At 37.0% G+C, this 24,072-nt stretch overlaps 1 protein-coding gene across 2 annotated transcripts in view; it reads left to right on the top strand.

Moving 5' to 3' along the window:
• Positions 1–24,072, top strand: part of LOC117385698 (guanine nucleotide exchange factor VAV3-like) — a 71,312-nt gene that overhangs the window by 499 nt on the left and 46,741 nt on the right. For both annotated transcript variants that reach the window (XM_055228569.1, XM_055228568.1), the window contains exons 2-12: positions 6,382–6,498; positions 8,970–9,028; positions 9,908–9,973; positions 12,101–12,218; positions 13,264–13,353; positions 13,626–13,694; positions 13,782–13,885; positions 14,460–14,559; positions 14,939–15,034; positions 21,751–21,819; positions 22,650–22,736. In XM_055228569.1, coding sequence (XP_055084544.1) covers positions 6,382–6,498; positions 8,970–9,028; positions 9,908–9,973; positions 12,101–12,218; positions 13,264–13,353; positions 13,626–13,694; positions 13,782–13,885; positions 14,460–14,559; positions 14,939–15,034; positions 21,751–21,819; positions 22,650–22,736 — 975 coding nt within the window. The remainder of the gene's footprint in view (positions 1–6,381; positions 6,499–8,969; positions 9,029–9,907; positions 9,974–12,100; positions 12,219–13,263; positions 13,354–13,625; positions 13,695–13,781; positions 13,886–14,459; positions 14,560–14,938; positions 15,035–21,750; positions 21,820–22,649; positions 22,737–24,072) is intronic.

Genomic DNA, 24,072 nt, shown 5'->3' with positions numbered 1-24,072 from the left:
AAGTATTTCCTTTCTGGAATGAAGAAAAATAGACATATCGGCCTACTAAAAACTTGCATTGGTCTAAGAATGGTCTAGGGTACTTGAAAGTTCTTAAAAATATTGCTAACGCCCATAATGATAAACTACTGGGTATAATCACAAAAATATTGCACAAGGCTATTATAACATTTTGGAAAAAGTGAATTAGCCATATTTTGTTGATAGAATACTTCATTTCTGGGATAAACTAGGTCCTTTATCGGCTGCTCCATCAATTACCTCATGCACTATGTCTAGGCTTGTGCTACATATTTTATAGAAATGCCTTTTGGAATAAATACAGACGGAGTTGGTTAAAGCCAGTGAAGAAATGACCCTGCTTATCCATAATTCAGTGCGGCCACAGGAGAGGCCAGATAAAATCCTGGCTTTGATCCACCCATCAGTTTAGGAACTCAGAGTATTTGAGCAGCAGCTTGTCGTTGGCTTGAGCCCGGGTTTAGATCGTAATAACTCTTTAACTCCAGGTCAGTCTCACATTGAGCATTTTATGACTTATTTAAGCAGTAGAAAGAAGGAACTGGTTAATATTTGCGTCAGAAAGCCTCAAGAGAAGGTCACAAAACACTAATTGTATGTGACAGTAAGAGTAAGACCATATGATCAGAAATGTCCAACACTGGGACCCTGTAATTTCCATATATCAGTCAGATATTTTCTTTTGTTTATTAGTTTACTTTGTTTGCAGAAGGTAAAAGGTAAGCCTACACTTGACCCCTACCTTAGTGCCGCTGGGGTGTGCTCTAGTGGGCTTGTATCTCCACAAAAATGATTTTTATTTGGCTTGGAGAAGGTCCTGCACCTGCTTATTATGGCTACTAAGAATTAACTGTGTTTTGTGAATTATCATTGTGTCATCTCCAGCCCCTCTGCTCGTACAGTGACAGTTAACAGAGGGGGAGAGCAGGGACAAAGCCTCTCGTGTCCCGCAGCTGTAGGTCAGGTCCATAAACACAAGTGTGTCAGTGGGCTTCTCTTTATCCTGTCCTGTCTGAATGAGGTGAGCTGACCCCAGTCTTTTATATGGGCCTGAGAGAGAGCTGGAGCACTGGGATGTAAATAATGTGCACATAAGGGTATTTTTTGTCAATATTTCAAGGGAGGCAAATAATTGGCAATGATTTTGTTTATTGATTTGTTGTGGGGTATTAACTGCCAAATGCTTCTGAGTCACTCTCCTGTCAGAGCATATCACAACATAATGCATACCGGTAATGAAACTACTGCAAATTGCATCAGCTTTATCAAGTTGTTGTATACAGTTTTGTCTGATGTTTTTGTATGTTTATGGAGAAGTATTGTGTGGGAGCATGGTTGATGTAGGTTTCTGGGTTGAGCATTGGACAGAATTTTACAGGTAATCGTAAGAAGGATTCAAATAGGGCCTGGGAGAGATCACTAAATTACTTAAACACGCATGCGTGACATGTTGATTAATATGCACTGTCCTAATTCAAATAAATACATAAATAAAATAAAAAAATATATATAAGATGGCATGTTTTTGATTAGGGATACATAACATAATTGGTTGAGTAAAGGGAACAACAGGTTGAATAATTTCAATGTTTTGGGGAAGACAATCTATGATACAGCCAGATGTTTAATCAAAATCACATAGGATTCTTGTATTGGTTTATAATTTTATATATCATGTTTTTTCTTCTCTCAGACAGGGATGGGACAATAATCGTTCGTGGGACATTTTATATAATTGTGAGAATCGCCTTTATATCACCAGAATGTGCAGAAAAAAAAAAAGTTATCCATGATGGTCTCTTCTAGATCATCATTCAGTTAAATTCAATGAAATGTTTTTTAAGAACACAGAATACCAGATGCATAGTGAAGAGTAAAAAATAAATGAATAAATACATTGCTTATTATAATGTAGACATGGATGCCAATGTCTTGCTGTTGGTACTTATAACAAAGTGCAATACCATTACAGTTGTTTAAATATGGAACTTATTAATAATATTAAAATTACAATTATTAATATACATACATTTTTTCATTGTTTCATTCCATTTTAATAATTATAAATTCACTCAAACCCAGATGTGCTTGTTTTTGAAGAAATAATGAAACTCTGTAGATAAAGAGACAAAATAATAACAAAATGACATGTTTTTAATCATTTGTATTTAAATGAATGCAGTAGTGTTGTCATGATAGTAATATTTCAAACTCCATTTTGATACTAAGGAATAAACTTGATACTCAGTACCGATTTTGATACCACAATGATGAATGAAAAAAAAAACCCCTCCTTATTTAGATAATAGAGTGAGTGCCATTTTCATCATTAAATCATAGTACTTTCTTTTATATTACCATGCAGTCGTATATATGTGCAATCCCTCAGTTGTCTGTACCATAGTGGCCCATGCACTTTGGCCTATACTAGTCTACAGTTGAAACAGAAGTTTACATACACTGCTTTTTTTTCTCACTGTCTGACATGAAATCATAGTAAACTTTTCATGTTTTAGGTCAATTAGAATTACCAAAATTATTTCTATTTGCTAAATCCGAGAATAATGAGAGAATTATTATTTTTTTAGATGATTTTTCATTATTTTCTTCAAAGTCAGAAGTAACAATGTTCATTATGGCCAAACAGTTCAATTTTAGTTTCATCAGCTCACAGGATTTCTAGAAATTAAGGTCTTTGTCCCTCTGTGCATTTACAAACTGTAATCTGTCTTTTTTATATTTATTTTGGAGTAATGGCTTTTTCCTGGCAGTGTGTGTCTCTAATGAACTCAAATGTTGTCAATAAACTGATCAGAAGCTTCCAAAGACATGACATCATCATTTGGGTTTTCCAAATTATTTAAAGTCATAATAACTGACTTTATGTAAACTTCTAACTTTGAAGAAAGAAATGAAAAATAGTCTAAAAATCCTCCTCTCATTATTCTGGCATTTAGCAAATAGAAATAATTTTGGTAATTCTAATTGACCTAAAACAGGAAAAGCTTAATCTGATTTCATGTCAAACAGTGAGAAAATGCATATGTGTCATTTTATATAGTGTATGTAAATTTCTGGTTTCAACTGTGTGTGGTCTTACACTTGCAACTCAAGATCATTCTAATTCTAGTATCAATACCTGCTCAAGTGAGTACCTAGTTTTTATACTAGTTTTAATATTGATTAGTATCTGATTGTCAGTGCTTTTGACAACGCTAGAATGTACCGGTAGTTAGTTTACAGTGGCATCCTGTTGGCTGTGGTGAGTTCATTACAGGCGTCTCTATGATGAGCGGCTCTGATAAACTTTTACTTGGTGACTCATTTTGTACAGTGACTACAGGAAGATGGTCACTGATATCACCAAGTGAATACCGTGAGTGTGTTAAGACTACATCAGAGGAGTCATTAAATGAAATGATTAACTGGGGCAAAAGTGGGAGCGCATTCTCTATGCCAATAATGTCAGTGGTGCTTATAATACATTTCTGTCCTGTAAGATCAATGAGGGAAAGATCCAAATACAAAAAATGTCCATGGATTACAAAAGGTTTGCAGAATGCTTCTAAAAAGAAGTGTAAGCTGTACAAACTTTTCATTGGACAACAAACAAAAGAAGCAGAAATGAAGTATAAAAAAACTACAACATATAAGTTAACTACTGTTTTCAGGAGTAGCAAAAAAAAAAAGAAAAAAATTACAGTAGATTGCTGGAAAAACTTTGAAGATGTGATAAACAAGGGGGAGAAGCAGAAAAGTTACCCATTTTTAACAATATAAAAAAAAATATATATATAATATGAAAAAGGTTTTTGAAAATTTGTTAAAACTTGACAAGCAAAATACCAGACTCAGTAATACCTTAAGTATGGAGGGATAAATCTTATCCCTGCAATTTAAATTTTATTTATAACAGAAGCACAAGAAACATGAATTGTACTAATCGTTGGCAAATTTGCCAATAAAAAAAAATAAAATCTAAGGATTGTGATGGCACTGATATGTTGGCACTCAAAAAATAATTGAGGCCATTTAAAAACCACTGACATATTTGTAATTTATCATTCAGAACAGGTACCTTCTCTAATCAAATGAAAATTGCTAAAGTTATACCTTTGGACAATTCAGGGGACAGACACTCCATTAACTATAGACTTATCTCATTGCTATCACAAGTCTCCAAAATACTGGAAAGACTTTTTAATTTGTGTTTGGAGAAGTGTATAAATAAGCACAATCTGCTCTGACTCTCAGTATGGAAAAATAACTGCTTCCTTAGATCAAAAAATGCATTCAATAGGAGTCTTTGTGGATCCAAGCAAAGCTTATCTAAGTGACAGAAAACAATATGCAAGTGTGAGAGACATAACTATTAAATGTGGAGTTCCACAAGGGGCTGCACTGAGCCCAGTTTATTCTTTATATTAAGAGTCAACTGTACTGAAACCCATATTGTTTGCTGATGACACAAATTTGTTTTGCTCGACCTGCAAGAATTAACTCAACTATCACTTAATATGGACAAAACTAAAATGATGTATTTTGGAAATAGAATGAATAATACAGAAATCAATATCTCATTGGATGGTGTAAACATTAATTAATTAAACAAGTAATAGAAATTAGATTTTTAGGAGTTACAATGGACAATCAAATTAATTGTAAATCACACATTAAAAACATTAAACATTGAAGTACAAGAAAAACTTTAAATAGACATAGCAGTACTTCAAAGAACAAAACTGTCATGATCCGCAGTGTCCACTCCTGGTTTTCCTCCCTGCGTGCTCCTTCCCTCCCTCACCTGCCAGATCTGGGCTGGGCTCCTGGCTCCTCCCGCGCGCACCTGCAGCCCATCAGTGCAATCAACATGCCTGCTGGGCATAAGAGGAGCTGGGAGAGGAGACTCAGGGCGGAATCATTGTCATGTTCACTTGACCCTGTCGTGTCACGTCTTTCCTGCCTGCATTCCTGTCGCCCTTGTGTTCTTGTCGTGCTCCGGTCCTGGATGTCTCCTGCTTGCTCTGCCCTACGCCTGTCTGGTCGTCCTGTCGTCCCTTCATGTGGTCTGTTCCTGTGTCCTGTGTTACTGCTCATCTGCTCACCTGCTCACCTCCGGATCACCCACTGGTTGTACATTGTCCTATTCTCTACAATAAATCCTGTAAATAATCCCCCGAGTCTGCATCCTTTGGTCCGCCACACTCACCCGTTACGACAAAAACAAGTTTTGGATTATAAGTCACTCAACGTCCTTCACTGTTCACTAGTACTACCATACCTCTCATACTGTGCATAAGTTTGGGATAGTAATTACAAAACAAATTTGCAACAATGAGTTAGACTCCAAAAGAGAGCAATATGCTGTATACACAAGGCTGCATACCTGGATCATACCACACTGCTATTCCTAAAATCATAACTAATAAAATGTTCTGATATAGTAGCCTTTCAAACATTGCTCCAGGTATTTAAGGCAATTCAGTGAAAACATCAACGTACATTTAGGCACTCACAAGAAATTGTAATGCAGTTACAAACCATAGATCTCATTTGTAAAACTTTTAGCAATAATTTAATCGTTTATGCTAACCCTAACCCTCATATTAGTGTTGTTACGATACTATAATTTCAACTAAATTTCGATACTAAGAAATAGACTCAATACTGATTCTGACACCACAATCATAAACAAACACACACATTTTGATGGATCGGCTGTCTAAGATTTCGTTTCAGTTGATATCACATTTTTGTCTGTAAAAGTAGTGTAATAAGACGATTTACTGGCCAAGGTTGGCCCCAAACACCTATTAATATTGAGCTTGTAAAATATACAAGTTGTTCTGTAGATACTTTAAATGATAAACAACAGTTACAAACCCCATTTGGATGACTTTATTTTTAAAGGAAATCAATACTATTTTCAGTCTCTGCACTGGTATCGGTTGATATCGGGTATCAGGGGATACTTAAAGCCAAAGTATCGATATTGGTACCGGAACAGAAAAAGGTGGAGTGATGCAATCCTTATATCAGTGTAATCCCTCAGTCGACCTGGTAGGTTCCATAGTGGTCCATGGGCATTGTCTGTGTCTTATACTTGTTCTGATACAGCTCAAGATCATTCTTCTTGACTTGTGAATGTGACTTTTTAGTATTGATACCTGCTCAAATGAGTATCTAGTATTGATATTAGTATCTAGTTTTGATCCTAAAACTATCTATCTTTCGATACTTTTGACAACCCTATCTCATGTTGAACTGAAGTATGCACTGTATGCAGACCAATATATAGTAGATAAATGAATATTGTCATTGTTCCCTAAATGACTTGTCGTGATGTGCTTTTTCTTGCAGTTCCTGTGTCTGAAGAACATCCGTACCTTCTTGACCTGCTGCTGTGAAGTCTTTGGGATGAAGAAATGTGACTTGTTTGAAGCATTCGACCTTTTCGATGTTCGAGACTTCGGAATGGTAACTCACACATTCAAGAATCAGTGCTGACACTACCCGTGGTGGAACAACTCAGTTTAGTAACTTAAGTAAATTAACAATGCAGATGTGAAAAATACTTAAGTAGATCTGATATTTTTTACTTTTACTCAAGTACTATTAAAGGGTAAAATGTTAAATCATAAGAAAAATACTTTCTACTGTCCAGTCCATTGAAAATATCTATCAAGTAGTGAAGTAAAAGTAAAAAATATCCACTGCAGGTACCTATACATCTTAAAAGTAGGTATTAGGCATGGGACCAGATCTTGTGCCATGAGGTATTGCCTCAAGACACACATGGGAAAAGCGATCTTGTGAGATTTTATCCTCCATCTTTACGTTTGGCAGGGGCCTGAAGGGGTTACACTTCCCTCTTGAAAATTGCATATATTTGAGCAGCTGTAGCTAAAGGACTCTACTCCAAGTACTTTGCCTATACCCACATGAAACAAAAACTGGCACAAAATTCAGTGTCTTCTCTGTCAACATAAATAAGCAAAAGGGAATTTTTTTTCCACAATAGCTTCAGAAAGTGGTGCAATTTTTCAACCCCAAATACATGGTTGTTGTCACTTGAAAGTACTTTAAACCATAAGATTAATACGGCAAGTTTGTGAAGCCAAACCCTTAATAACAATAAGATTCAATAAGAGCATGAACCCAACTGATAAATTCATTATTTATTTATTTAGTGAGGAAAATCTAAATTAAAACATGACTGGATGGATGTTTTCTGGTCTGCTCAGTGAGTACACATTCCTCAGCCTTCAATGTTTTGCTCTAAAGACCCGCTTCCACTTAATCTGCTGCTCATAATCCCAACCGGGGGACCATGCCTGCAAATATGAACACTGCAACTAAACCTAAATAATCTTAGTCTGTAATTTCCATTTCCACATGATCTACTGATGTCGATGTTGCACATTTCAGTTTAATATTATGAGAATACATAGGTTCAGGACAGTTGGATAGTCTCCAGACACACTTGCTTGGCTTCGTCAGAAATGCCCAATCTCCTTCAGAAACATCACCAATCTGAGCCAAAGATTTAATCCTCTTGAATCATCCCAAAGAGACTGGTCTAAACCAGAATCCATGAACAATTTAAAGTAGCATCAAAATAATGGCAAGAACACTTTAGGGACTACACATTATACGTAAAGGTCTTATATTACACAAAATGTATTCTTGTGAACTTTAAGCCATGTTATAATGTGTTTACCTCATCAAAACATACCTGGAGTTGTGTTTTGTTTTATTCATGCATGAGTAACCCTTTATTATTAATTTGTCAGCATGTCCAAAGCTCATAAGGCTTTGTTCCAACTTGTGATGTCATATAGTGGTAGTTATCATTGACCTTTTTACCTTTAGTTCAGTAGAGATTGGCAATTTCAGAGCTGAACTCATCCAAATGATTCTAGTGAAGGTTTAAGGACTTTAATAATATATGATATCACAAGGTGGAAGTGTTTTCTGTTTAAGAGAAACATTCAGCTAAATTTGCAGGGTTTGTGTGTTAAGTGTGAATAGATCAGAAAATAACATATTAGGTTCTTTAACATATCCATTATAAGTAAGCTTTGAATGAATACTAGTATTATAATAAAATTATATAGTATTTTTACCACATAGTTTCTTAATGTTACAGTTGTGGTACTATAAATGTGATGTAAGGTACTACTAATAGATGTAATGCTTTTAGTTCAGCAATGAATGGTAGGTGGTAGGTGTGCAACAGCGTAATTCCACTCCTATGCACAGATCTCACTGTGGTTTTCAATTGAGCTATTATTGACTTTAACACCAAATAGGTGACAAGTTACCTCACAGCACTGAAACTCAACTACCCCAACTACACTCTTTTCCTTAGCTGTTATGTTTCTTTTCATTTCATCATTTTATAGGTTTTGCATACAGGACATGAGTAGATGAAAGGCTTTCTCATTTAGTTTGGGCAAAGTCACAGAATGCATGCAGACAGGAAGAGGTGAGGAGCTGTTAGTGTGGCAGAACAGCTTGAGACCACAAGCTCATGATGGTTAATGCATTACTAAAGTATTAAGGAACTGTGTATTTGTATGCAAACAGAGACGAGGGAAACTGACCTTAAACTGACTAACTATTTATTCAATTCAACACATTTTTATTCTCAAAAATACCTTGAAAAACTACAAGCGGGTTCACCTCTCCACAGATCTGACCTATAACTTGGCCTGGTGGTGTTATCTATTTGTTTGTGTGGATGTTGATACATTTAATGCCATACTTTTTGCTTGCAAATGCTTACATTTGGGCAAAACAATAGCCATGGAGACAAGCACGTTATGGACCCTTCATCTGAAAAATTACTTTGTGCATGTTTAGAATTTAATTTGAGTGCCCCAGATCAGATTTCTGTGTAACTTATTTTGTTGATTGTGACTTTCATATATATTTTATTCCCTCAGGTTATGGACACTCTTTCAAAACTGTCCCACACTGCCATTGCACAACAACAAGGGTTCAAGTAAGTCTTCTATAAAAATACGTTTACTTATAAATTACATTGCATTACGTTTTCCCATATATTCTTTATTCAGGTTTCAAACTAAATTGCAAACTCATTTAAAACCACTTTTAAATCAGTTTGCAATGTGCCTACTATTTAGTCCCCCCTTTGAAACTCAAATGCTTCCTCAATCAGGGAGCATTTGAGTTTATGCACCCGGATGCATGTCCCCATTAGCTTAGTTTTCATGGACCTCAGCCTGGAACTCCTTAGCTATACTATTAGCGTGCCGCAGCAGTTCCCGCATATTAAATTTTGAAGCTACCAGTTTTTCAAATCTGAATTGCACAAATACTCTCTTCTCCTCACTATTGTTCAAAGCGACAGTCAGCTCCTTAATTTTATCCTGATGTTTTTGGTTTTCCTCAACTAAGTTCTTCTGAGCATCCAAGTCAGAGATTGTTTATGTGTTAGAGCTTGGACATTGGCTTGCTCAGTTTTCAGGCTCTCCTCCAGCTCCTGTGCCCTGTTCTCTGCCTCTGAAACCATCTGGTTCTGCATGGCCAGGGCCTGTTCAGGGCCAGGGCATGGCCAGGGTCACATCCACACAGCTCACACTTGTAACTTGCCCTTTTGGCATCATCTACTCCCATCTCCTATCTCCTATCTCCATTAGAGATATATCAGTTTAATGCCATACTGTAGAACATTCCAGGCAAAGCAATAAAATCATGGAGACAAGCAGACCCTGAAAAGTTGTGGACCTTTAATATACATTACATTGATGGTTTTATTTAATATCACTTGCTTTTTTTTTATCCCATTTTGATACATATTTTTTGTGCTTTATCACATATGAATTTTGTACTTTTGTCTTCCTTTTTTCTCTAATTTCAGACCCTTTCCCACCGAGGAGAGTCTAGAAGATGAGGACATTTATAACAACCTGGAGGACTTGATTGAGTATGTATTAGCCTCCTCCCTGTTTATACCGTTTAAAAGGACATGATTATTTAGCAATAGTAATCACTCACCAGGGGTTTAAACGGCCTCATGGTTCGGTAAAAGACATGGAAAACAAAAAACTACCAATTATTTTGCAGTAAATGTTAAATGTATACAAACCACCCACATCAAGGTTAGGGAGGCAGTAAACCTGTCTCAATTACTATGTCGACTTATCGTTCAGTTTATGCTTGATGAACAGTATTTTTCAGGCTCAGTATATATCGCGTGGACCTTTGCGTGGGGACATTTTTCTTAATTTTACGTAGTATTATCCTTATGTGTTGACATTTGAGTTGTAGATGGTCCAATACTTAACTTGCATAATGCATTATAGATACAAGAACTAACTGCTTTAAATGAGTCATAGTGACATTTTTATGTTGCTCTTTTCCACCTTCAAGGCAGAAGGGCGACTTTAGTGTTTCATTGTACTATTTATATATTGCTGGCCACATTATGTTTAATATGAGTCACTTAGGAAAGGGTGAAAGTGGTATGAATTAATTTCAGTATTGGCGTTTATCGTGATATTTTCAGAATCAGTATATCTAACTTCGAAATTTGTTATTGTGACAGGCCTAGGAGATAGTTTCAGTGACAGGACATGAAATTATAAAGGCAAATCAAATATAGAGAGAGGGTAATGAAAATGTATTCTGTATATTTAAGAATATTGAACTGCTTATTGGAACAAGTAAATCAATTACCGGTATGACTATTTCTGGCTTGTGTTGTCACTGTACTAAAATTTGATTTCGAAACCATGATGATAATAATAATAATTAAAAAAAGCAGCTCTTTATTTAGTGTGATTTTCAACATTTATGTACTTTCATATTATCATGTGGTCTTATATCTGTCTAATCCCTCAGTTGTCCAGGTAGGTTCACAGTGCTCCATGGGTGTATACTAGTCTATCTGGTATTATACTTGTTCTGATACAGCTCAAGATCATTTTAAAGCTTTTCAGGAAAGTTTCATTTCTCTCGTGTGAATGTGACTGTTTGTATCAATATCTTCTGAAATGTGTATCTAGTTTCAGTACTAGTTTTAGTATTGATTAGTATTTGATTGTCGGTATTTTTAACAACTCTACTTTTGTGTTGTAATTTGTACCCATGATTTGTTTCTATATTTTTGCCCTTTGAAAATCTAATCTAACACAATAATCATACATTCAACATTTGTGTCTTGCTCAATGACACAAGTGTTTCAACTGACAACCTTTTGTTCGTGGGGGTCAGCAATCTGTCCATCTTTTTATTAATTGTTATTCGTTTATATTGAGGTGCAAAACATGTAGAAGCAATTAAAGATTCAAGGCCCTTCACAGTAATTGCTATGTGTTAATTACTGCAATTATAATCACATTTGCTATTAACGTTTTCAAAGTAGGATTTAGTTCAAAGTGCACAGTGTCAAGCCAGACCCAGGAGTATTAACATTTGAAAAACTACTAAAAGATATTCACTCCTAAGCATTTCAGAGCATGTTTACAAAAGTCTAAACTACAGGATTAAGAGTTTTTTTTTCCCCATTATAGACCGCTTTTAAATGAAATTTGGATTAGATTTCAAATTATTGGGTAGTTGATTTTTATAATACCACTGACTTTCAAATATAATGCGTCATGTTTTTGTTAAAGGGCCCATATATCCTCTTTTCTGATCCATGTTATAATGCTGTTTCCCTTTACCACACAAATACTGCATATTTAACACGGGAAGTGCTCCACTGTGTTTTTAAACTCCATACACCTTCACTTGAATCATTTGGATTTTTCAGCCCTGGGATTATCAATCTACTAAACAAACTTGAACTTGAAAACTACTGCTTCAGGACATCACAAGGTGGAATAGAGCATTTTGAGCTTTGGAGATTCAGACCGCTTCATAAAGCAGGGTTACTCAGACATGTAACAAAGCACAACTCCACGTACGTTTTTGAGGAGGTAACAGCATTATAACATGGCTTAAAGCTTAGTAGTTAGTTTTGTGTAATATAGGACCTTTATGTTACATTGTATATTGAAGACACATGTTCGAAATAAACAAATACTACTACTCATGTGTTTTGTTGCAGTGAGAATGTCCCAGAGGATGCAGAGGAGCTGTACACAGCGGTCTATGGCCTTGAGGAAGACTACACAGGAGGAGAAATTTATGAAGACCTCATGAGGACTGATCTGCAGCCTAGTTTGGTACAGCTGTCAATCGCAAACATACACATGCAGTATATTGTTTATTTATAGGCTAAAACTATATCCACAAAATAACTAACTATGAAAGGAAAGAATGGAAATTTCCAAAATTTGAAGGAACTAAATGTGTAAATTTCAAAGAATTAAATTTAGCCTTGTTTTAATTCTGGTTTAGTCTTTGGTTTTCATTTTGGCCCTTGAAAAAGAGTAAATATATTTTTTATAAGAATTTCAAGTGGGGATATTATGCAAAATCGACTTTTTGTACACAACATTACAATGTTCCCTCAACATAAACATGCCTGAAGAGGTTTTGTCATCCATGCATGTTTGAACAGTTTAGTGATCTCTCCTGGGCCCTATTCAAATCCTTGTTACAGTTAAAGTTACAACATGATTGTACCTAATGATTAGCACACAAGCCTGTGTCACCCATGCCCTGCACAGCAATTTTCTATAATAATATACAAAAGCATGATACAAAACAATACACAACAGCTGATATGATGTGCAGTAGTTTCATTAGTGAAATGCTAATTGTAATGTAGCATTTCACTAATGAAACTACTGCTCTGAAGAGGGAGTCAAGAGCAAACAGAGGAGGGACTCAGAGCATCAAAAGCAAAACTAAAACTTATTAAACATGTTAATGTGTTGTTTTCTGCAAATATAGCATTTCCAAAACAATCAAGGGTAACATGGTGAACTAATATCCAATGTGTTAGCAGTTAATACCCCATAGAAGTGTAATACCCCCTCTTTAATTAAATGTGCCATGTTAATCTAAATATAGCACACACATATTTAACACAATTAATCAAAAGCTTTACTAAATATTGAATTTTTAGAGGAACTTAGGAAACTTGGAGAAAGAAAATATAGATAAGCACATATATTCTTTCAACTTTTGACCATTAACTACAATCAGGCTGCTAATTTTAAAACCAATCTCTGTTTAGTTAAACAGAAAGTCAGAGAAATGTTATAAAGGGTTAACCTTTTGCACGTATGTGTATCTGTAGTCTACATACTGTGTTTGTTATAGCCGGCAGAAGTGGATGTGCGGAGCTATTGTCTGTCTGAGATCAAACAGACTGAAGAAAAGTACACGGAAACACTGGAGTCAATAGAGAAGGTATTATATATTATTATAACTGTACTTCTTATGGAGCTCAACAATTCTGCCCACTTTAAAGCCTTCCAGAAGTAAATTTCCCATTCATTTGTCATTTATTTATATAGTTAAAGTCACAATAGAGTCTAAGCACCTAGGTGGTAACTAATGCCCATAATTCTTTTCTGCCCAAAAACATGTAAAACTAAAAATTTGACTTAGTGATTTATAGAATTTCAGAAACATTTAATTTGTAAATATTTGGTTTAAGTCATTTCTGATCTTCTACACAGTATTTCCTGAATCCTCTGAGGAACTTCTTTACTCCAAATGAAATGGAGAAAGTTTTCCTGAATATCCCAGTAAGTTTAATCAACCTTTTTAATCCAGAAACATTTGTCAGATTTAAACATTACTTAGCAGCTCTTATGTGTTATTGTTTTATACAGGACCTGGTTAGATTACACAAGAGCCTGATGGTTGAAGTTCAAGATTCCATACTCTTCAAAAATGCCTTAAATCTCTATCAAATTTTCATCAGCTACAAAGAAAGGTATGAAGATGAACATTTTATTTCTTTCAATGCTCATTGCTAGTAATTTGAAGGATAAAACATTCAATAATGCAAAAAAAAAAAAAAAAAAAAAAAAAATCTGGTATTTTCAAAGAATAGACAAAAATGAGAAACTAAATCATATTTGAAGGAGCAGTGCAAGAAATACAAATGTTCAAATCATTTCATAATGTCAACATAAAGCTTTTGTCACCTGCAGACTCACTCATAGTGGGAAGAGTCACCCAAACTTACTTTTACTCATGTAAGAGTACTGTTACACTGTCAAATTTATTACTCAAGTAGGAGTAAAGGTAACTACCCGCCTGTGTAGGTTAGTACTAAAACAATGTTGCAAATGTGTAAAAATAATCTCCTTATTATGCAGAGCTGTGCAAAGTAATAATAGTAATTAAGTTTGTAGTCATTTCAAATCATATATATTTGGAAAAATGATCAAATTGGTCCAAGATATTAGCCTAAAAATATCGGCAAAGCTTATCGGTCTCTGGTATTGGCTATGAAAAAAAACATATTAGTTGATCTCTGCTTCTCTTAATTCTCTGGTTCAAAGGCTGCTCATATATGGGATCTACTGCAGTCGAGTGGAGATAGCCATCGCTGTGTTGGACCTGATCTGCAAAGAGAAAGACGACGTTCGCCTGAAACTGGAGGTTAGATGAACAAATGAAAGTTATGATAAGAACAAATGTAAGCCTGAACTAAACCAAACACTCTGCTACTTAATTTGAAAGTTTTTGCCAGCTTATGTTTTTTGATAGCCACAGTTGCCTTAGTTGGATATATTATTGTCTGTAATTTGTGATAACTCTTCTGACTTAATCTTCTAATCTTCATGTTTGGCTTGAAGTTTTGATATTTTGTATTGTCTGTAAATAAATATAGTTTTCATTAGTACAATAAATCTGAAATAGACTGCAATTAAACTCACCTTTGCTTGTTGGCTAATTTTAGTATAGCTGTGGATCCTGTGTGGTTTTAATGTAAAGTTTATTTATTATTTTTTGATGCAATTTAAATTTCTTTATGTAGGAATGTGCCAAAAGAGCCAACAATGGGAAGTTCACCCTGAGGGATTTGCTGGTGGTGCCGATGCAAAGAGTTTTAAAATACCATCTTCTTCTACAGGTAAAGAAATTTGAGATTATTATCAGTCACACACCAGATAATTCTGCTAGTTTCATTTTCAACTCTCAAAAAAACTACTAGGGCTGTGTGACCAGTTGCACGTACACCACATTATAATCACAAGACTGGGACTAAACCTGAGCTAGACCGGGACTAAACTGAGCTCAAACCAAACCAGGATGTGAACCCTAACACACAGATTGAATTAAATAAGTTAAATAAGGAAGGGGGAAATGGTAGTTGTAATGTTTTTGGTGAATAATTTGATATAAAAATACCCTTCTACTTGCCTGGGATCCAGAATACACACGTCTTCAATACTGTACAAAGATATGAGACTGGTCACCAGCAAAACTCCTCGTTTTCAAATGGGCACGATTGACAGGTGGATTAGCCAATCAGGGACAATCTGTATGAAAAAATAAAGGAAAAAAAAAGCTGAAAAACATGGGAGCTGAAAAACATTTCTGCAGAATTAATGAATGAGGCACTAAACTCTGTTAATCTGAGGTGAGATTAATTTGATTTTATTTGTAAATGATTCTTGATCAGTGAGCTCCTTCTTTTCACATGCAACACTTAAAAAACAAATCTGATTGCACAATGACGTTTGACTGGGGTTGAGAGGAAACGGAGGGTGTGGAGACCAGATTGATACTAATCTAAAGGGTCAGGGTTAGTGTTGATACTAAAAAACTTGCATTCACAGAACAGAGATTAACCTTTCCTGAATAGATTTAGAATCATGTTGAGCTGTATCAGAACACTATGGATACAAGGCCACATAATAATATAAAAGAATGTGACGATTTAATGTGGAAAATTATTTATTATTATTTTTTTTTAATTCTCATCGTGGTATTTGAATCGGTATTGAGTATCAAGTCTATTCCTTAAAATCAAAATGGAGTTAGGAAGTTTAGTAACATGAGAACAGGATGACTATACATACAACTGACCTTAACTACTATTGTGGGACTGAATAGCCAAAATTAAAATCTACAGTTAGCTACATATGTTCACAAAATGTATTTATTAATGACTAACAGGTTCTATTATTTCCCATACATATTACTCATCACTGCTGCAATAAAATCTTTCACCAAACTGTCCACATTGATGTGCGCAGTCAGCCACTTGAGGGCACTGTTCTCCATGTATTGCCAGCCTCATGTCCACTGTGACCACATGCAATGACATTATTCATCATTCAGAATTTACATTATATCAGTGTACTTCACATAAACCCCAAACTACATAGTTTTGTTCATTTAATCGTTTAAACAAACTGAGTTAACACTATACAATATAGTCTTGTTTACTTTCTCATTATAAATCATTTCCTATGACTGGATTCATGCTAGCAGGTAGTTTTATATTTGAAATGACCTTATCGCCGGGGGTGGAAGTAACTAATTACAAATACTCATGTTGATGTAATTGAGTACATTTTGGGGTAATTGTACTTTAAGTAGTTTTTTACACCTGTAACCAAGTACAGCACCCAGCCGTCCCTATCCACATCTGTCTCTGCTCCTTTCTGTACTGACAAACACACATAACAGCATCACCCGCTCTGATTGACCAGAGCTAAGTGAGTATGTGAATCGTGGTTTAAAACAACAAAATATATTTTTACCCTTTTTGATAGATCAAGTTTTATATATGTAAAATTCTTCTAAAATTGTGTTAAAATAACTAGTAACTAGTAGTATTTTTCAAGTATACTTTTTACTGACTCAGTTGCAATTTTGGCAACAGTACTTGTACTTGTGATTAAGTACATTATTGGCCATGTAAATATACTTGTACTTGAATACAAATTTTCAGTACTTTTTCCACCTCTGCTTATCACTGAATGATTCAGCCCATCTCCAGAGAAGATGGGCTGAATCATTCAAATGTTTGAAAAGAGCATTGTCATTTTGGTTTAGGTACTGAATTATCATATATCCAATTACATGAAAATCATGTAAATTTATATTTCTTATTACACAATCTAACCATTAAACTTTTCAAGCTCTATGGCTCTTTAAAGGTTCACTGTAAAATTTCTAGTTTCAGGTCTGTAGAATGTTACACAGTATTGCAGGAAATTTGTCTGTCTCCATGGAGACAAAGAGGTTATGCCATCAGACCAAGTTACAGATTAGATTTTTTGAGAGGTGAGCCTGTTCAAAGTAAGAATTCATGTTTTCCACAAAGTTTTCTTTTTCACATAAACACACCTGTAGTTGAATAAATGCAAGGTGGATACTATAAATGCCATACTGCGAAACATTCCAGAGAAAGCAATAATATCCTCATGGAGACAATGTGGATCCTCCTAGTGTTGTCAAGATACAAAAATTTCAAAATTGATTTTGATACTAATGAATAGGCTCAATACGATGATAATAAAAACAGCCCTTCTTTAGACGTTGGAGTGTGATTTTCAACATGAAGTCGTTTTATTATATTACCATGCAGTCTTATATCTGTGTAATCCCTCAGTCGTCCAGGGAGGTTCCATGTTGGTATAATACAATATGCTAATTTTCTAATGAAGTGAAGTGCGAGTACTCAATGCAAATGCACTTAAAATGTATTTATATAAAAGACCTACTCCTTTATCTTTATCTATTGTGATCTTAACCCTGAGCTCTTGTGTTGTGAGATAAAGTGCAGTAAACAGACTCATGCTGTTGCTGTAACATACGTCCACATGTTTAAACACTGAACAGACAGGTGCATGATGGGTATAATGAGAAAGAATGTTTGCTGTCTATTTCTTTCCACTCTTCCTCTCCTCTATCCCTCTCTACCCTCTCACTGTCTCGCCTCAATTCCTCTCTCTGTCTCGTTCTCATTCTCTCTCTCACCCTCTCACTCCTCCTTGGTCACCCTCTCTCCTCTCTCTATCTCCATCATCTTTTTTTTCAGCCCCTGAGTTTTTCTTCTCTCACCCTCCCTTCCCTCTCTTGCATAATGGGTATAATGGTAGAATGGGAACGCTTGTCTCATCCTCTTTATCTCTCTTTCTCATTCACACACTCTCTCCCTGTCTTTCCTCTCTTTCTCCTCACTCTTCCTCTCTTGCATGATGAGTGTAATGATAAAGAATGTTTGTCAGCTGCATCCCTCTCTCCTCTCTATCCCTCTCTCTCACTCACTCCCTCTCTTCTCTCTTTCCTCTCTCACCCTTCCTTCTTGAGTTCTTTTCTACTTTCTTTTCATACAATCTCTTTCTCTCTTTTTATTTTTGTCTCAGCCTTTCTGCCCTCTGTCACTCTTTTTGTCTCCCACCCTTCTTCTCTGTGTCTGTGTTATGTTCTCTTCTCTCTTTCTCTCTCCTTCTTTCCTCTCACTCTCTCTCCTATCTCTCTTCCTTCCCTCCCTCACAGGTGCTCTCTGCCTTCCCCACTCTCCTCCCTCTTTGGCCTTTCTATCCATTCCCCTCTTTCTGGGTGTGGTTTCCCCTCTCAGCCTGCAACACCCTCCCTCTCTTTCTTTTCTCCTCCTCGCTCTCCCCATCTCCCCCTCTTTATCTCTCGCGCTCTTTCTCTGTGTATTCTCTCCTCCCTCTCACTCTCACTCTACCTCTCCTCACCTCTCTCCCCTCTTTCCTTTGCTCTTTCTCCCTCTCCACTCCTTCTCCCCTCTCTTTCTCCATCTCTTCCTCTCTCCATATCTTCCCCCTCTTTCTCTCTCCTTCTTTCCTTTCATTCTCTCCCCTATCTCTCTTCCTCTCTTCCTTCCCTCCCTCACAGGTGCTCTCTGCCTTCCCCACTCTCCTCCCTCTTTGGCCTTTCTATCCATTCCCCTCTTTCTGGGTGTGGTTTCCCCTCTCAGCCTGCAACACCCTCCCTCTCTTTTTTTTCTCCTCCTCGCTCTCCCCATCTCCCCCTCTTTATCTAGCTCCCTCTTTCTCTGTCTATCCTCCTCTCTTCCCTCTCACTCTCAGTCTACCTCCACCTCATCTCTCTCCCCTCTTTCCTTTGCTCTTTCTCCCTCTCTACTCCTTCTCCCTCCCCTCTCCCCATCTCCCCCTCTTTATCTCTCTCACTCTCTCTGTGTATTCTCCTCTCACTCTACCTCTCCTCATCTCTTTCTCCTCTTTCCTTTGCCCTTTCTCCCTCTCTACTCCTTCTCCCTCTCTCCCCATCTCCCCCTCTTTATCTCTCTCACTCTTTCTCTGTGTACACTCCTCTACTCCCTCTCACTCTCACTCTACCTCTCCTCATCTCTCCCCTCTTTCCTTTGCTCTTCCTCCCTCTCCACTCCTTCTCACCTCTTTCTCCATATCTCCCCCTCTCTATTCTCCCTCCCACCCCTCTTTTCTCTCCCCTCCCTCTCTTTGTTCATCTCTCCCATTGTCTCTCTTTATCTTTATCATCTCCTTCCCCTCCTCTAACTCCCCTTTCTCTTTCTTGTCTTACTTTTTATCTTCCTTTTATCTTTTTATCTTCCTCTCAGTCTACCTCTCCTCCTTTCTCTCCCCCTCACCTCTCCATCCATCTCACTTGTCCTCCCTTTCCCTCAACCTCTCACTCTACCCCCCTTCTCCCTCCCTCCCTCTTTCTACCTCTCTTCTACCGTTCATAATTAAAACCACGCAGACCTCTGGAGACTGGACAGATTTCATCAACAGATTGGCACCTGTGTGCACGTTACACTTCAAACAATAGCGTCTGCAAACCTGATTAATCCAATAGACGTGCGCGCGATCCACTTTCCATCTCTCAAAAGCAAATAACGTTCTTTTAGTTTTGTTTAAAGTTGTTTTGATCGTCGGGCCGGCACTGTCTCAGAGGGTTGAGAGGTTGCCCCATAACCACAAGTTTTGTATTTCAAAGCCCCCCTATAGCTAGATCATATTGTTGTTATATCATAAAAGTCAAGTATTAAATTACCTAGAAGTTGAGATCCTATTTATTCAATGGTTTACCTTTTTAAATATTCACTAAGTAACTTTTCCGGTGCTTGTTTCCATGGAGATGTTCCGCAGTATGGCATTAATCTGCGTTTATGTGAAAAGTAATACCTTGAAAAACATGCATTCTTACTGTGAATGAGCTTGCCTCTTGACGGATCTGATCTGTAACTTGACCTGATGGTGTCACTTGCTTGTCGCCATGGAGAGACACAATTTTAATGCTATACTGTGGAACATTTTATGCACAACAATCATATCCTCCACCAGAAAAGACATATATATTGAACACCTATTGTCAGGATTAAGAAAATAGTAATTATCACATTTGTTTGGCTTATAACTGAAATCATAGAAAAGTATTCATTTTCACTCATTAGTTATGTTTTAGGATTCAAAGACCTCTGTAGATTTGACTTTCAGTGGCTTTGCTCCAAAATAAATCAAAATAGGGATGCACCGATCCAGTTTTTTCAGTTCCGATACCAATTTCGATGCTACAGCTTTAAGTGTGTGCTGATACCCGATATCAACCAATACCAGTGCATTTCCTTTAAGCAAATATGAAATAAGACAAAACTGATTCAAATGCGATATATTTATCTTTTAAGTAATTGCAGACCAGCTTTAGGTGAATAAAAGTTATGACTTTCTAGGCGCAGCCAGGGGCCGGAGGGGGCCTGGTTTGGGAACCACAGGATTTCATCTCTGCTGTTTGCAGATGATGTTGTCCTGATGGCTTCTTCGAGCCAGGACCTGCAGCAGGCACTGGGGCGGTTTGCAGCCGAGTGTGAAGCGGCTGGGATGAGAATCAGCTCCTCCAAATCCGAGGCCATGGTTCTCGACCGGAAAAAGGTGGTTTGCTCTCTCCGGGTGGGTGGTGAGTCTCTGCCCCAAGTGGAGGAGTTCAAGTATCTCGGGGTCTTGTTCACGAGTGAGGGAAGGATGGAGCGGGAGATTGACAGGCGGATCGGTGCAGCGTCTGCAGTGATGCGGTCGCTGTATCGGTCCGTTGTGGTAAAGAAGGAGCTGAGCCGGAAGGCGAAGCTCTCGATTTACCGGTCAATCTACGTTCCTACCCTCACCTATGGTCATGAGCTTTGGGTAATGACCGAAAGGACAAGATCGCGGATACAAGCGGCTGAAATGGGCTTCCTCCGCAGAGTGGCCGGGCGCACCCTTAGGGATAGGGTGAGGAGCTCGGTCACACGGGAGGAGCTCGGAGTAGAGCCGCTGCTCCTACACGTTGAGAGGAACCAGCTGAGGTGGCTCGGGCATCTGCTCAGGATGCCTCCTGGACGCCTCCCTAGGGAGGTGTTCTGGGCATGTCCCACCGGGAGGAGGCCCCGGGGAAGACCCAGGACACGCTGGAGGGACTATGTCTCTCGGCTGGCCTGGGAACGCCTTGGGGTCCCACCGGAGGAGCTGGAGGACGTGTCCGGGGTGAGGGAAGTCTGGGAGTCCCTGCTTAGACTGCTGCCCCCGCGACCCGGCCCCGGATAAGCGGAAGAAAATGGATGGATGGATGGATGGATGGACTTTCTGAGCCAAATACAACCAGTACAGTCAATCTTCGATCCTGCTCATTTTTCAGGATCGGTATCCGATACCAGTATATATCGGTGCATCAATAATTAAAAACAATACCTTTTTTTTTTTTTACCTATTATACTATTTTTGTTATTGTATAAATGATTAAAATGAACCTTTCACCACATTGATACTGCTACTAAACTGAGAGAATACAGAGTCGCTATGTTGTTTTGTCTTTAATTTACTCAATCTCTCTCTCTCTTTCCATCAGGAGCTTGTCAAACACACTTATGACGCATCTGAAAAGAACAACTTGAAACTGGCTCTGGATGCTATGAAAGTAAGTGTCCGTTTGTGGTAATGGCCTGTAATCTTTGTGATTTGAGCTTGTTAGCGTCTGATTCAGTGAACGCTTCCAAATGCCGACAAATGCCACTCAGCTTTGTGACAGAAAACCTCTCCATCACAGGAAGAAAGATTAATTCATTTCAGTTAGTGATTTGTTCCGGATTTTTTTTTTTCATTTGATTCATGGCTTTTACTTATGTTTTTTTTAGGTAACTGTAGAAAACAATGCATTTTTATTTATTCTTAACCAGCTATTGTCCATGGAATATTGCCTGGAATATTCTATGATATGATAATAAATAAACGGGGTTCCCCTCTTCACAGATCTGACCTGTAACTTTGCCTGCTGGTGTCGCATGCTTGACAGCATAGGCATAGATATGGTTTATGCTATACTGTGGAACATTCCAGGCTCATAAATAACACCTTGGGACAAACACCATCAGAAAAGTTTAAAGGGCCGGTGTCTAACTTTTTTTTCCCTTCTAGCTTATTAAAATACAGCATATCATAAAATAGACTATTTGCGAATAAAATTACATTTATAGAGATTTCTAGATTGGTCTGAAACAATGCACAGAAGACATTGGGATATTACTATTATTCAATCTTTACACATTCCCCATTCCAGCTCATATCCAAGGACAATAATATAGACAGTATCTCACATTTTGACAATTGTGGAAGTATACTCAATATTATTCGCTCACTGCATTCTATGGAGATGTCAAAAAGTGAGTTCAGAGTCTTCAGTATAAGTTCAAACCTGGATTCCAACAACTTTTGTACAGTAAACTTACTTTTGTGTATATTTTTGTATAGGACCTGGCTCAGTATGTGAACGAGGTGAAGAGAGATAATGAGACTTTGAGGGAGATCGACCAGTACCAGAGATGTATCGAGAACTTGGTAATGAATTTATCTGAAATCTATTTATAATAATGTAATATAATAAGCCTTGTCACAATGTAATATTTGTCTGAAAATGTGTGGTTTAAATCCAGTTTGTATTTTTTCTTGAATTTTCAAACAATCTAAAAACATATCAGGCAGACTTTGCTAATGTATGTATTGTGTCACCATGGTAACTCGCCCCATTAAACAGGGTGAGTCTGGTTAATGACAGAAATAGGTTCGATCTGCATTCTTTAGTTCTTTAGTACTGAGATACTGAAAGCAAAACACCAGAATTTACCAAACCCAATTCACAAAGGATTGAAGAACAAGAGTGATACTAAAATTCAATACTTAAGAATCATTTTTGATACCCAAATGACAATCTTAAAAGCTCTTCTTGAGACAGATTTGTAATTTTCAACACAGAATAATAGCATTTGTTTATTATACCATTACACTAAATTATACCATTACACTAATTCTGACGAGTGATGTTTTTCAGTATCGATACTTGCTTAAATGAGTTATAAATCTATTTTTTGACACTAGGTTTAGTATCAACAGGTGATGGATTTGTAACTCATCACTGTACGCTCTATGAAAAAGTGGGTTGGCCATCACTGTCTGTTAGAAGAGAACAGCACTGCATTAAGTTTATCTATAAGGGATTACTTCAAAAACTAATACCTCACCTACTTGTTAATTATTGATACTGGAACAATTAACACCAGATCACATGACTGCATAAGGCTAAGGACGAGCTGCACCAGAACTGAGATGGGAAAGGGGCTTTTAGCTGTTTTGCTTCACAAAAATGGAATATGCTCCAAGGAAAAGCAAAATTGGACACGTTGGTGACACAATTTCAATTTAATAATCTGATAACAAACTTTTATACACACACCTGCACTTGTTTTTGATGTTTTATATGGACTTATTTGTTTTGATTTGTTTTTTGGTTGTTTTTTTTTCGGTTTGTGTTGTATTTTAAACAGGGCACCCATGAAAAAGAGAGCCCAAGTGCTCTCATTGGGTCCCCCTGTATAAATAAAGATAAATAAATAAGTGTTTGTTGAAACAGTTACATTTAGGGTTGTCAAAAGTATCGAAAATCAAAGAACATCAGATAGAACCTCATAATTCTTAATTCTTAATTCTTAATAATAACCTCATAACATACTTTTTTTTTCTTTTTTTTTTTTACCCCTGACCAAAGCATTTAGTGAAACAACAAAATAAATAAACAAAATTACTGTAGAAAAGATTTAGAAATATATTGAAACAAGTCAAATAAACTGTCTGTTTAGTATTAACTGAATAGGTGTTTCGTACAGAAGTTAAAAATTCT

This window comes from Periophthalmus magnuspinnatus, chromosome 17, assembly GCF_009829125.3.
Source record: "Periophthalmus magnuspinnatus isolate fPerMag1 chromosome 17, fPerMag1.2.pri, whole genome shotgun sequence".
In the NCBI taxonomy this organism is placed as follows: domain Eukaryota; kingdom Metazoa; phylum Chordata; class Actinopteri; order Gobiiformes; family Gobiidae; genus Periophthalmus; species Periophthalmus magnuspinnatus.
The sequence above is the reverse complement of the archived record's forward strand: the minus strand, read 5'-3'. Positions and strand labels throughout refer to the sequence as shown.